Below are 14,223 nucleotides of genomic sequence, written 5' to 3'. Positions count from 1 at the left end.
ATATATCTTTTTTAGGTTCAATAGAAGATAAAGAGACAAAACAATTGGATTTATCTTGTGACCTCTATGTATGGCTTCCCCTGGCAGGACTTTGTGGCTTCTTACTGATCTGTCTTGTGATCACTTTCATAATGCTCTGTTGCCGTAAGATATTTTATATTATATTTATTCAATGAAATTATCTATCTACCTTACTATTTAGCTATCTATCTATCTATACAAAGAAAAAAAAAACACAAAATTTGAGCTTGGTTTAAGTTGGTATACATGCAGCACATAAATGCATGTTTCACAATGGCCATGACAGAAAAACCTACAAGAAGCAAAATGAGCAAAAACCCTGCTGTAAATAAATAAAAAGTGCATTTAAATAAAATAGGGTTCTTAGTAACACTGTTTTTGATCAAAAATAGTATAAAAGCTTTCCTACCGCGACAAGGTGAACCCATTCGGGATAGTCCTACACTGTCTAATATTAAAAACCTTACCATGTGTCAAAATTGACCTCTGTGTGAATAAGGGCAGACAAAGGACCGTGACCCGAACTGTGGACACCAGGCAAGGGAAGCTTTTTAAATGTATTATCCAGCTTTAGGAAGGGAGGCCTCCCTTCCGAAGAACCCTATTTTAGTTAAATGCACTTGCTTTTTATTTATTTACAGCAGGGTTTTTGTTCATTTTGCTTCTATCTATCTATACAGTAAAATATGGCAGCACTCCAGAAATGAAATGGTGAAAAAAAAAACAGCGGTCCTTATTCACCAACTTTTCAGCTCCTCAACCTGTAAGTCTTTCTCAAGCTATAAGATACGTATCTATCTTATATTTATCTAACTATGGAAAGAAGAAAGCAGAAAACTCTGGATATAGGCTACTAGCCTTATGGTGTCCTTCCACAAATATGCAAAAAACGTCACTGATTTATTTATGTTGTCTTTACAACTTTTCAGGACATTTAATTGGCTGAGCCTTTTCAATGCTTGAAGGTTCAGCCACTTGAAGAGGACCTGTCGCAGGTCAAAAGTGGCCAGTTTTTGCTCTTATATTATTCCCACTACTCCCCTGATTATTCTAATTTTTTATTTTTTAAAATCCACCATACAGTTCTAGAGATATGGACCATTTTATTTGGTTGTAATTTGTCTTATAAAAGGGGAGTGGCTCACACAGTAATTATGCAGAGCAGCCTAAATATACGCCCCCGAGGATCCTTTTAGCCACTCCCTTTGATAAATAAACCTTAAAAATTAGCAAAATAAAAAAAAGAAAAGATGGAATTGTCAATGAAAAGATGGGAACAAAATAAGAACAAAAAACATATTACTTCTTTTACTTCTTACCAGGTGACAGGTCCTCTTTAAAGGACCCGAAACATCGTACAGAGCATGGGTGAATAAATCAATTTATTTTATTTTTCACTATAATCTTGTGGTCCTGAAGTTTTTTTACATTTTTATTATCTATCTATTTTCCATGTATAACTAAATATCATATCTCATATGCATCTATTATTTTATGTAACTATATATATTCCCTATTTACCATATTTCCTAATATTTATCTCCGTTATAGATGAATAAAATATGCATATTCTCTTTATCTTATTATAGATAAAGGAGATATATATTAGGAAAAATGAGAATTAGGGAATATATTTTACATATAGTGGGGGTGTCCTCATTGTGCAGAGAGTCGCCCACATAGAGCTGATCTGGCAGACCCAGCTGACCTCCTGGACTCCCCAAAAAGTTGGCACATCTCCTGACCCCACAAAAAAAAATCCAAAACCACATAGTGGGAGCAGAAAATGATTATGAAATAGGCAATGCCTGTAAAAGGGTGTGTGGTTAGGGGAAACTACATCTTCGGAGGGGTAAGTCACGTCAAAACCTCCCACAAGACCAGCTTGAAAAGTTGGCAAAAATGGTATAACATAGATGGCGAATTATTGAGGGGCCAAAAAACAATTATTATTGCATTGCCAGACAATGTTTGGCTGGACACAACTGATATAGGGCTTGTCCAAATTCATTTCATTGAATCATATAATTTACTGCTGACGGTAATCAAGATTTTATAGATGTAAGTGACTATAATAGGACAATGATATATATAAATCCATGTCATGGGCACAGGTCTAGGGTTCTGGTTTGGGGGTACGGAGTGTAGTGAAGCGCAGCTTGAGATAATCCTACAGTCATGGCCAAAAGTTTTGAGAATGACACCAAAATGATATTTTCACATGATCTGCTGGCCTCTGGTTTTTATTAGTGTTTGTCTGATGTTTATATCACATACAGAAATATAATTGCAATCATATTATGAGTACCAATAGGTTATATTGACAGTTAGAATGAGTTAATGCAGCAAGTCAATATTTGCAGTGTTGCCCCTTCTTCTTCAAGACCTCTGTAATTCTCCCTGGCATGCTCTCAATCAACTTTTGGACCAAATCCTGACTGATAGCAGTCCATTCTTGCATAATCAATGCTTGCAATTTGTTGGTTTTTGTTTGTCCACCCGTCTCTTGATGATTGACCGCAAGTTCTCAATGGGATTAAGATCTGGGGAGTTTCCAGGCCATGGACCCAAAATATCTATGTTTTGTTCCATGAGCCATTTAGTTATCACCTTTGCTTTATGGCAAGGTGCTCCATCATGCTGGAAAAGGCATTGCTGGGCGCCAAACTGCTCTTGGACGGTTGGGAGAAGTTGCTCTTGGAGGACATTCTGGTACCATTCTTTATTCATGGCTGTGTTTTTAGGCAAGACTGTGAGTGAGCCGATTCCCTTGGCTGAGAAGCAACCCCACACATGAATGGTTTCAGGATGCTTTACAGTTGGCATGAGACAAGACTGGTGGTAGCGCTCACCTCTTCTTCTCCGAATAAGCTGTTTTCCAGATGTCCCAAACAATCGAAAAGGGGATTCATCAGAGAAAATGACTTTGCCCCAGTCCTCAGCAGTCCATTCCCTGTACCTTTTGCAGAATATCAGTCGGTCCCTGATGTTTTTTCTGGAGAGAAGTGGCTTCTTTGCTGCCCTCCTTGAAACCAGCCCTTGCTCAAAGAGTCTCCGCCTCACAGTGCGTGCAGAAGCACTCACACCAGCCTGCTGCCATTCCTGAGCAAGCTCGGCACTGCTGGTAGTCCGATCCCGCAGCTGAAACAGTTTTAAGATACGGTCCTGGCGCTTGCTGGTCTTTCTTGGGCGCCCTGGAGCCTTTTTGACAACAATGGAAGCTCTCTCCTTGAAGTTCTTGATGATGCGATAGATTGTTGACTGAGGTGCAATCTTTGTAGCTGCGATACTCTTCCCTGTTAGGCCATTTTTGTGCAGTGCAATGATGGCTGCACGTGTTTCTTTAGAGATAACCATGGTTAACTGAAGAGAAACAATGATACCAAGAACCAGCCTCCTTTTAAAGTGTCCAGTGATGTCATTCTTACTTAATCATGACTGATTGATCGCCAGCCCTGTCCTCATCAACACCCACACCTGTGTTAATGGATCAATCACTAAAACGATGTTAGCTGCTCCTTTTAAGGCAGTACTGCAATGATGTTGAAATGTGTTTTGGGGGTTAAAGTTCATTTTCTGGGCAAATATTGACTTTTCAAGTACAGTAATTGCTGTTAAGCTGATCACTCTTTGACATTCAGGAGTATATGCAAATTGCCATTACAAAAAATGAAGCAGTAAACTTTGGAAAAATTACTAATTGTCTCATTCTCAATACTTTTGGCCATGACTGTACAGACAGAGAATTGTGCATCATATACACTGTGTTCCAAATTATTATGCAAATAATATTTTCTCAGATTTTCCCAAATTACCTATATGAATCGCAGTCATTGTAATTTTCCAGTCAAATAACTATTAGAGTACAATTGAAAGGTTTTTGTACAAACTGCCTATGATAACAATATATTTTTTAAAAAATAAAACACTCAAACTGCACTCAAAATGCATGTTCCAAATTATTATGCACAGCAGAGTTTTCAACCTTTTCATTTTAATAAAGAACAAAAAAATGGTCATTTTAGAAATTATAAGCATTAGCAGGTTATTACAAACTGAAATCAAACAGTTTTCAACTCAAAACTTTATTCTAGGTGATGTTACATTTGCACATAGGACCCCTTGTTCGAAAGGAGCTTCTGAACTCTCTCGTCCATTGAATTTGTCAGGTTTTGGATGGTTTCTGCTTCAATTGTTTTGCATGAGGACAGAATACCCTCCCAGAGCTGTTGCTTAGATGTGAACTGCCCCCCGCCATCATAGACACTCCTTTTGATGATGCTCCAGAGGTTCTCAATGGGGTTGAGGTCAGGGGAGCATGGGGGCCACACCATAAGTTTGTCCCCTTTTATGCCCATAGCAGCCAGAGATGCAGATGTGTTATGTGCAGCATGAGACCGGGCATTATCATGCATGAAAATGATCTTGCTGCGGAATACACGGTTCTTCTTCTTGAACCATGGAAGGAAGTGCTGTTTGAGAAACTCAACATACATTATGGAGTTCATCTTTACCCCTTCAGGGATCCTAAAGGGGCCGACAATCTCTCTCCCCATGATTCCAGCCCAAAACATTACTCCACCTCCTCCTTGCTGGCGCCGTAGCCGTGTTTGCATGGGGTGTCCATCAACCAGCCATCCTCCACTCCATCCATCTGGACCATTGAGCGTTGCACGGCACTCATCAGTGAACAAAACAGTTTTGAAGTCAGTCTTCATGTATTGTTTGGCCCATTGGAGCCGTTTCTGCTTGTGTGCAGTGGATAGAGGAGGTCAACAGGATGGCGTACGCACAGCTGCAAACCTCTGAAGGACCCTGCATCTTGTTGTTCGGGGGAAATTGGAGGCACCAGCAGCTTCAAAAACTTGTCTGCTGCTATGACAAAAATACAAAAACTACCGCACTCCTGATTTGTTCTTGGTGCACGGGTAAGGTACCAAGCCCAAAGTACTATATTAGAAGAACCCGGCACTCAAGGAATTTAGAAAATTGGGTATAAAGTTTTTAATGAAGTAGGTACAATCAAATAAACAAACGTTTCGGTCCCTCGGGACCTTCATCAGTGTACTACAAAAACAAGAAAACAACAAACAAACACACAGTTACATATAGTAATGATCATGTGTTCTGCGAACGTCGGTTGACATCGTCAGAGGAAAACATAAACAAGTGCAATCCTTGTAAGTCAAAAGGCTACCTTCATAGGGCGACACGAAGGGAGGAAGGGATCAGGGAGGAATTAAGAAGGATGTCCCATGGGAAATGTGCGAAAAAAGAAAGAGGTAACATACCAAGGTACGGGTCATGAGGGTGGAAAAGGAATCCACTAAGATCACTGTAAAGCAGAAATGAGTACATTTAAAAAAAGGAACTATATAGGAAACAAGGGAGAAAGTAGAAATACAGAGAAGGGGCATACCTGAGCTAGGAACTGGAACATTACCGAGGAGTATAGGCCAGGAAAGGTACGTCAGTAGAGAAAGCTGTAATAGGATATCACAAATGAGAGAGTCTTTTTGAAAAGACCACAGGCTCAGGGGGCTGAAGGAGGGTGACACATACCTGGAAGGAAACTGAGGTACAGAGTAGAATGCAGAGGCGGTATCCACCGCTTGTCAAAGGTGATGCAGTGTATGAGGTGTCACCCTAGGGTTATATATGTGGTGGGAATAAGGGGAGGAGGTGTGTGTCATGAGCGGTGGGACGCTAGAGTGCACGCTGCCGAGAGGACCTGAACCGGAAGTGACGCGAACGCGTGTCATCGGGTCACATGATAATCACATGAACGGAAGTATCCCATGTTTGCGTTCCAGGAGGAGAGCGGTGCGTTCCACTGCTTGTAGAAGGTGTGTGGCTTGGTATAGGAAGCAGGTAGGAGGTGAAATCTCGAGAGGGGACATCCATAGGGAGCAGGGAAGGAGGTGGAGGTATTAGGAAGGTTGCTGGGGAGAGAAAAGGGGGAGAACACATTAAAAACCATAAGCATGTACATGAGGAACAAGAGAGTGAGGGTATACTCTAAGTATATTAATTGTTCTAGATAACTTTACAAATGCAGTATTATGCAAGACAGAACAAATCATACAGAATTATGTAAAGCATAACCAATTGTACAGAATGGGAATGGAGTCCATCACTAAATACGTACTGAGAAAATCCCGTATGCTTAAACGCCGTGAATCTTTCTGGATTCATGAACTTCAAACATTATCCCCGAAAGGACTCAATCGGGACTACGACCTGCTCTCTTTCATTTAATTGGTCTACAATGAACACTAGCACACAGCTAGCCGCGCTTATAATGGGATTTTCTCAGTACGTATTTAGTGATGGACTCCATTCCCATTCTGTACAATTGGTTATGCTTTACATAATTCTGTATGATTTGTTCTGTCTTGCATAATACTGCATTTGTAAAGTTATCTAGAACAATTAATATACTTAGAGCATACCCTCACTCTCTTGTTCCTCATGTACATGCTTATGGTTTTTAATGTGTTGTCCCCCTTTTCTCTCCCCAGCAACCTTCCTAATACCTCCACCTCCTTCCCTGCTCCCTATGGATGTCCCCTCTCGAGATTTCACCTCCTACCTGCTTCCTATACCAAGCCACACACCTTCTACAAGCAGTGGAACGCACCGCTCTCCTCCTGGAACGCAAACATGGGATACTTCCGTTCATGTGATTATCATGTGACCCGATGACGCGCGTTCGCGTCACTTCCGGTTCAGGTCCTCTCGGCAGCGCGCACTCCAGCGTCCCACCGCTCATGACACACACCTCCTCCCCTTATTCCCACCACATATATAACCCCAGGGTGACACCTCATACACTGCATCACCTTTGACAAGCGGTGGATACCGCGTCTGCATTCTACTCTGTACCTCAGTTTCCAGGTATGTGTCACCCTCCTTCAGCCCCCTGAGCCTGTGGTCTTTTCAAAAAGCCTCTCTCATTTGTGATATCCTATTACAGCTTTCTCTACTGACGTACCTTTCCTGGCCTATACTCCTCGGTATATGTTCCAGTTCCTAGCTCAGGTATGCCCCTTCTCTGTATTTCTACTTTCTCCCTTGTTTCCTATATAGTTCCTTTTTTTAAATGTACTCATTTCTGCTTTACAGCAATCTTAGTGGATTCCTTTTCCACCCTCATGACCCGTACCTTGGTATGTTACCTCTTTCTTTTTTCGCACATTTCCCATGGGACATCCTTCTTAATTCCTCCCTGATCCCTTCCTCCCTTCGTGTCGCCCTATGAAGGTAGCCTTTTGACTTACAAGGATTGCACTTGTTTATGTTTTCCTCTGACAATGTCAACCGACGTTCGCAGAACACATGATCATTACCATATGTAACTGTGTGTTTGTTTGTTGTTTTCTTGTTTTTGTAGTACACTGATGAAGGTCCCGAGGGACCGAAACGTTTGTTTATTTGATTGTACCTACTTCATTAAAAACTTTATACCCAATTTTCTAAATTCCTTGAGTGCCGGGTTCTTCTAATATGCTGCTATGACAAGGCTTTTTTGCCGCTGCTCTTTTAACCTGAGGTAATTGCCTGTAGGAAAGAGTCCTCAATTTGCCCTTATCAGCACGCACATGTGTGTACTGTGAATCAGCTGCATACCTCTTGATTGCCAAGACACTTCATCCTGATCATCGCACAATGTTGATTGTAGTCATGCCTTGACCTAAACACTCCACAACTTGTTGCTTCTCAGCAGCCGACACATCCTTTTTCTTTCCCATTTTGCCAGAAAATGTAGGCTGCTTAATAATGTGGGACAGCCGTCTTAAGTAGTCTTGCCTTTCATTGGACACACCTGCCAAACTAATTAGCACAGGTGTCTGCAATTGCTTACTGTGATATAAAGAGCCCTGACACACATCACCATCAATGAGTTTAACTGACAAACAAACAAATTCTTACCTTATCACTCCTAAACACTTTTTGCATAATAATGTGGAGCACAGTGTATGTGGTTGGTAACTTTAACTTGTGACTTCTGTGACATCTGTTTTTTGGCATCTGTGACCCTCTGTAAGATTATATCTAGTGCGATCAAAGAGAAGCTTGTTCTCAGACCGGTGACATTTCTCACATCATGACTTACAGTCGTTTGTTTTTTTTTGCACATTTCACAGAACCCAGAATTTTCCACATTGCACTTATTACTCAGAGTAGAGAAAAAATGAGATAGATACTCCATATATAATCCAACCCAATATTATACCAGCACCATCCATCAATTTCTGAGACGCTAATTGAAAGGTGACAATCAATACAACCATTATAAATATATAAAGAAAAAATATACTGGTCAAGAAAAAGAAGGGAAGACTTAAAGGGAATCTGTCAGTAGATTTTTGCTTTGTAATCTGGCAGCAACTTGAGGTAAGGACAGAGACCCTGATTCCAGCGATGTATCACTTAGTTTACTGTGTGCAGCAGTTATGATAGAATCAGAGTTTTCTCTGCTGCAGATCAAGCACAGCTCAGAATGCTGAGCTATGTATAACCCCGCCCTCACCACTGATTGGCAGAATCCTGTGTATAACCCTGCCCTCACCACTGATTGGCAGCATCCTGTGTATAACCCCGCCCTCACCACTGATTGGCCACTTCTGTGTGCATTGTCAGAAAGCTGCTAATCAGTGGTGGAGGCGTGGTTGGACCAGGAGGCATGAGACACCTAGTCCTCTAGTGATAATCTGCTGATAAAACACTGATTGTATTGAAACAAAAAACACAGCCTAGTAAGTGACACATCACTGGAATCAGGTTCTCAACCCCTATAACATGTAGCTCTCGGATTACATAGCAAAAAAAACTGCAGACATACTGTATTCCCTTTAAATCCCACATTGGATCTCGACAGATGAAAGATTCAAGTTGAGAATCTCTACTGATATAAATTGTGTAATTTGTTGAGAACAAAATGACGCATCAACGATCAATGGAAACCAATATCATCAACCAACTGAAGCCTGGATTCCAAGTTACCTGAAAATCAAAGTAAAAAATTCTGAATCTGATCCAGTTTGCATGAATTTCATCATGGTATTTCATAATGTGGCTCGGTAGTTTATGGCCCCCACTCGTCTGTGTGCACTTTTGACAATGTCCTTGCATTCACTAGATAATATTGTGGATGGTGTCTTAGGAGAGCTCCTCCCAGACCTGGATCAGGACGTCAAAGAGCTCCTGGACAGTCTGTGGCATATCTTGTTTTTTTGAATGCAGGTTTCCTACTGGATTCAGGTTGCGGGGAACATGAGGGCCAGTCAATGGCATCTATGTCCTACTCAACAAAGACCTGGCTATACAATTTGGCCACATGAGGCCGGGGATTGTCCTACACAAGGAGGAACCCAAGACCCAATGCACCAAAGTAAGGATGGCAATGGCTCTGAGGATTTCATCCTGGTACCTGTTACGGATCCGGGTGGTGGAACCTCTGTGCCGCGGTGCAAGGAGGGACCCAGAGTTGTGTAACTAAGTATCAACTCAGACCGACCCTGGTCGTACGGCGGCTAACGACTCCGTGACCAGGGAGGGACCGAGCAGAGGGACCAGGTGCTACTCTGGGGATGACCTTGTAAGAGAGCAGGTGGCTCCTACGGGTCAGATGACTGGGACTGACCAGTATAGCGCATGGGCACAACAAGCAGGCAGAAGTCTCTGGGTTAGCTGACAGGTGGTCACGGCACGTGACGGCAGAGCAGGCTGAAGTCTCTAGGCTAGCAGACAGGTGGTCACGGCAAGTGACAGCAGGAGCCTCCAGGTAGGCTATCAGGTGGTCACGGCAAGTGACGGCAGAGCAGGCTGGAGTCTCTAGGTTAGCAGACAGGTGGTCATGGCAAGTGACAGCAGGAGCCTCCAGGTAGGCTATCAGGTGGTCACGGCAAGTGACGGCCGAGCCTTCAGGTATGCTAGCAGGTAACAAGCAGGTAACAGGCGAGTGCACCCAGGTGAGCGGGCTAGCAGGCACGGCAGGTAGCAGGCAGGTAACTGGCAGGTGCTTCCTGGTAAGCAGGCGGACTTGCCCATAGACAGACTGGCGGGTTGAATGGAAGACAGACTGTCGGGCTGGAGAGTAGTCAGGCTGGCGGACTGAAACAGTAGTCAGGCTGGCAACTAGACCTGAGGGCTGAAGCAGAGGTAAGTATACTGTGCATCTACTATTGCTCAGGCACCTCCATTTTGGAGGAGGTGCCTTATATATGGGAGGTCCTCCGGCTATTGGCCGGGGACTCCTTAGGACGGCGCGCTCGGCCCCTTTAAGAGAGAGGGAGCGCGCGCCCTAAGCACAGTGCCCGGGAAGCAGCACGCGCCAACAGCAGCAGCAGGAAGAGGAGCGCTGGAGGAAGCCGCGCGGGGAGCAAGGAGGTGAGAGGGACGGCGTCTCTGCCTGGCAGGGGGCAGAGACGCCGATGCTACAGTACCTAAGATGAGTCAGAGTACAGTTGGCTACAAGGTGGAGGTTAATGTGACCCTCCAAGAACATGCCTTCCCAGACCATCATTGACCAACCGCCAAACCAGTCATGTTGAAGGATGTTGGAGAAAGCATAATGTTCAACATGGCATCTCCAGACTTTTTCACGTGAAATGGCACAAGCCCTGGTATCTGCTCCATGCTATTGAGACATGGAAAACCTTCTTCCAATGGCACCAATGGATGTGTCATCTTGGAGAAGCTGGATTTTGCACCCAGAATGGACTGCAGATACCACCTTATGCTACCAGTAGTGACAAGGACTCTAGTAAAATGTGAAACTAGAAAAGATCAGTCAGGAGGGATATGGAGAGAGGACTTGTCTGTGGCCACCACCTGCACCATTCCCTTTTTTAGGGTTTCCTTAATGTTCCTCTCCAGTACACTTGTGTCACTTTCATTTGCACCAAGCAAGTGGCCTTCATTTACAATCGAATATGCTTCGAACTGGAGATTGATACCACTGAAGTTTAATTGATGTGCAAAAGCTCCCTTAATTTTTTTTTGAGGAGTTTATTAACAAGATGAAATGATAGGAAACCTACAGACAGAAAAGTGTAAAGAACACATAATACAAGCCGAAACATTTGCATGAAACTCTACAATTCCTATTATTTGCTCTTTTTTTGGGGTCACTTAAGACTCTACAAACCATGCGACATCTAGTTTATTTGATTAATGACAGTAGTCCATGTTTTAGTTTGTAATCTATTTTTTATTTTTTTAGGGACAAGAAAAAGGCGATGCCGGTGTAAACCTAGGTGAGAACTTCTCAGAAACCAATGTCCTCAAAGTAACATAAGAAACCTAACGCAATACAACTACAACAACATAAAGATATAGGATCCGATTCATCAAGATTGCCACTTTGCACGCCAGTCTTGATGAAGGGGGCGTTTTGAACCCCAGTCTTGATGAAGGGAGCGCTGGAGTAAGATGTGCCTAATTCATTAAGAAGTGTGCGTCTCTTAATGAATTTGGAGCATTTTTTAGATGTAGTGCACCCGGGGAGTGGAGTGCAGTTTTTTCATAATTTTCGCCACTTTTGTGGTGTAAACTACAACTTAGGATGAATTTGTTGGAGCCCCCTCCCTGTAAAGCTCCACCAACTTTTCACAAAATTTGAAAGGGCTGGTTGGGCCTGGCATAAAAACACCAAGAGTTTCAACAATTTTGCACAGCCAAAAATTTTCCCTAGAAAAATAAATAAAAAATCAAAACTACATTTTTAACTGGAGTCTAAAATACATTAACGGTTGTGGTTCTTCTTGCAAGATAAAGCCCTATAAAGCCATAGGACACTAAAGACCCTATTCATCATTTATGGGTTGTTGTTTTTTTTATATGACTTCTCTTCTTTTTTGTATTGTGATATTTGTTGCTGTTTTTTGCAGCAAATTTTTCAAAACGGCGCATTTGGGTTTAGAAATTTTGCGCAAAATCAACAATGCTCTTTTTTTTTTCTTTTACCTTTTTTGCGACTTTTTTACAGCAAACAGTCACATTTTCCTTAAAAATGTCCCACGTCGGTTATCAAGTGCGCAAAAATAAAATTAGACAGATTTTGTACTCCAGTGCAGTTGTGAAAAAATATGTCTTGAAAAGTCACAAATGATTAATCAGGTAAAAAAAAAAAGAAAACCACAGCTATAATGCCTATAATGCCAAACAAAAAAAGAACAGACAAATTATAGTAAAGTCGGGTTTAAAAAAAAGGTGCAAATGAAATAAAAAACAAGGAGCTAAAATAAAAGTCACTGGAACCATTTTTACTCCCAGAGAAAAAGGTGCATCGAGAATGATAAATCAGGACCTAAATCTACTGAATCCTTTTCCCACTTTTTCATACACTTAACACAAAATTATTGCAAAATGTTGCCAATATAACGCAAGTCTGTGTCCACATAAATGTAAAGTAAAAAGTCAGTTTTTGATCTTATTTTATTCCCGCTGCTCCCCTGAGTGTTCCTTTTTTTTTTACATCATACTGTTCCATCAAATCTGGCATCATTTGTCTGTCTAAAATGTCCAGTTTTTGCTCTTATTTTATTCCCACTACTCCTCCTGAGTATTTCACTTTTTTCCTTTTTTATATCCGCCATACGGTTGCAGAGATATGGTCCATTATATTCAGTGCTAATTTTTATGGTCTTTGCCAACAGGGAGGTGCTCAGAGGGTAATCATGCAGAGCAGGCTATGGACACGCCCCAGAGGATCCTTGGTAAAGACCATAGATATGAGCACCATGGAACCATATGTGTGATATTAAAAAAAAGTTAAAATAATAAAAGCAAAAACTGGAGAATTTTGGTTGTTGCCAGGTTTTTAAATGATGCATCGATGTCATACAATATTCCTGGTGCCAGATAGCTCCTAGATACAGCCACATTGTGCCTCATGGAGTCACACACTGCCCATAGGGTTACAACTAGTGAATTATACAGCCAGTTATACAGTACAGTCTACGTGGTTGTACGCCAGTTATACAGTACAGGCTATGTGGTCGGTAAATGTACACGTCCATATTTCCACCACTGGTGGTTAGAAGATAGAAACATCGAGAAGAGTAAATTCTTGTTAGTTGAGGAGTTCAGTCTATAGAGCGGCTGTGGTCAGTATGGTATCACAGTATATACAGACAGAAAAACAACCTGACAATAGAGAAGTTTCATTTCCTTCATTAACGAAACCACAGCAAAGTTTTGTTTCATTACCTTTTCTTTTATGCGTTGGACAATTTTTCACGTTGCACATCGCAATAACCAACATTTCCTAGGGAGAGTTTATAGTTCTCACCTCCGGGACCCGCATCTATAAGGAAAATGAGATTCCCATGATTGCTGTTCGGTAATCCTATCCAATCAATTCAATAGCTAAACCAGGCCATTCACTGTCCGCAATAGGTCAGGAAGGGGGCTGGCTTAGATATTGAAATGAGTCAGTCGGCCAGCCCCTTTGACACACATTGCTGGCCATGTGCTGACACGGGAAGCCGTCTCCTGGAGAGTGCGGTTTTGGTGCCGATATCTTGAGGTTGGGGCTCCTTTCTTAATTAACATATATTAGCAAATTATGCCAATTTGCAAATTGAGGTCGGGGCTCAGTGCTGCTGCTCATGTTCTTCCACCAAACTCCTCCAACCATTATTTATGGATCTTGTGCACTGTCATGGAGTACAGTCATGGAGAACAGAAAATAAGTTTTCCCTAATCTTTATTCTGCTCCAGAGTCCAGTAGTGGCTGTTTTAACCAATCCATCCGACGCATTGGCATTGTGCTTGGTGATGTAAGGCTGCATGCAGCTGCTCGGCCATGAAGCTCCTGGCGGGTGCACAGTGTTTGTGCTGATACCAGAGGAGGTCTGGACTCTGCATTTATAGAGTCAGCAGAGCATTGTTGAATTTTTGGCCCTCTGCTTCTCAGCACTCGGCCCCCCCATTCTGTAATGTCATGGGGGGAGTTGCTGCAATTCCTTCCACTTCTCAATAATATCACTCACAGGTGATGAGGGAAGATTTAGGAGGAAAAAATGTCATTAATGGACTTGTTACACTGGAAGTGCTGGATGTTACACACTGGGGGACGAGGGGCCGGATTTTATACACTGGGGAACGAGGGGCCAGATGTTATACACCAAGGGACGAGGGACCGGATGTTATGCACCTAGGGCGATGGGCTGGAGGTTATACACTGGGGGCAAG

At 42.4% G+C, this 14,223-nt stretch overlaps 1 protein-coding gene across 3 annotated transcripts in view; it reads left to right on the top strand.

Annotated features, from left to right (window-relative positions):
• CD8A (CD8 subunit alpha) overlaps positions 1-14,223 on the top strand; it is a 40,172-nt gene that overhangs the window by 13,678 nt on the left and 12,271 nt on the right. The window contains exons 4-6 of one of the 3 annotated variants that reach the window (XM_073649144.1): positions 16-144; positions 1,344-1,389; positions 11,249-11,282. In XM_073649144.1, the coding sequence (XP_073505245.1) occupies positions 16-144; positions 1,344-1,389; positions 11,249-11,276 (203 nt within the window). In that variant the 3' untranslated portion in view covers positions 11,277-11,282. The remainder of the gene's footprint in view (positions 1-15; positions 145-1,343; positions 1,390-11,248; positions 11,283-14,223) is intronic. The other 2 variants (XM_073649143.1, XM_073649145.1) reach the window with 2 other exon arrangements.

This window comes from Phyllobates terribilis, unplaced genomic scaffold, assembly GCF_046119375.1.
Source record: "Phyllobates terribilis strain yellow unplaced genomic scaffold, ASM4611937v1 Scaffold_1__5_contigs__length_1240528914, whole genome shotgun sequence".
Taxonomy (NCBI): domain Eukaryota; kingdom Metazoa; phylum Chordata; class Amphibia; order Anura; family Dendrobatidae; genus Phyllobates; species Phyllobates terribilis.
Note: the sequence above shows the minus strand (reverse complement) of the source record. Positions and strands in the feature narration are given on the sequence as shown.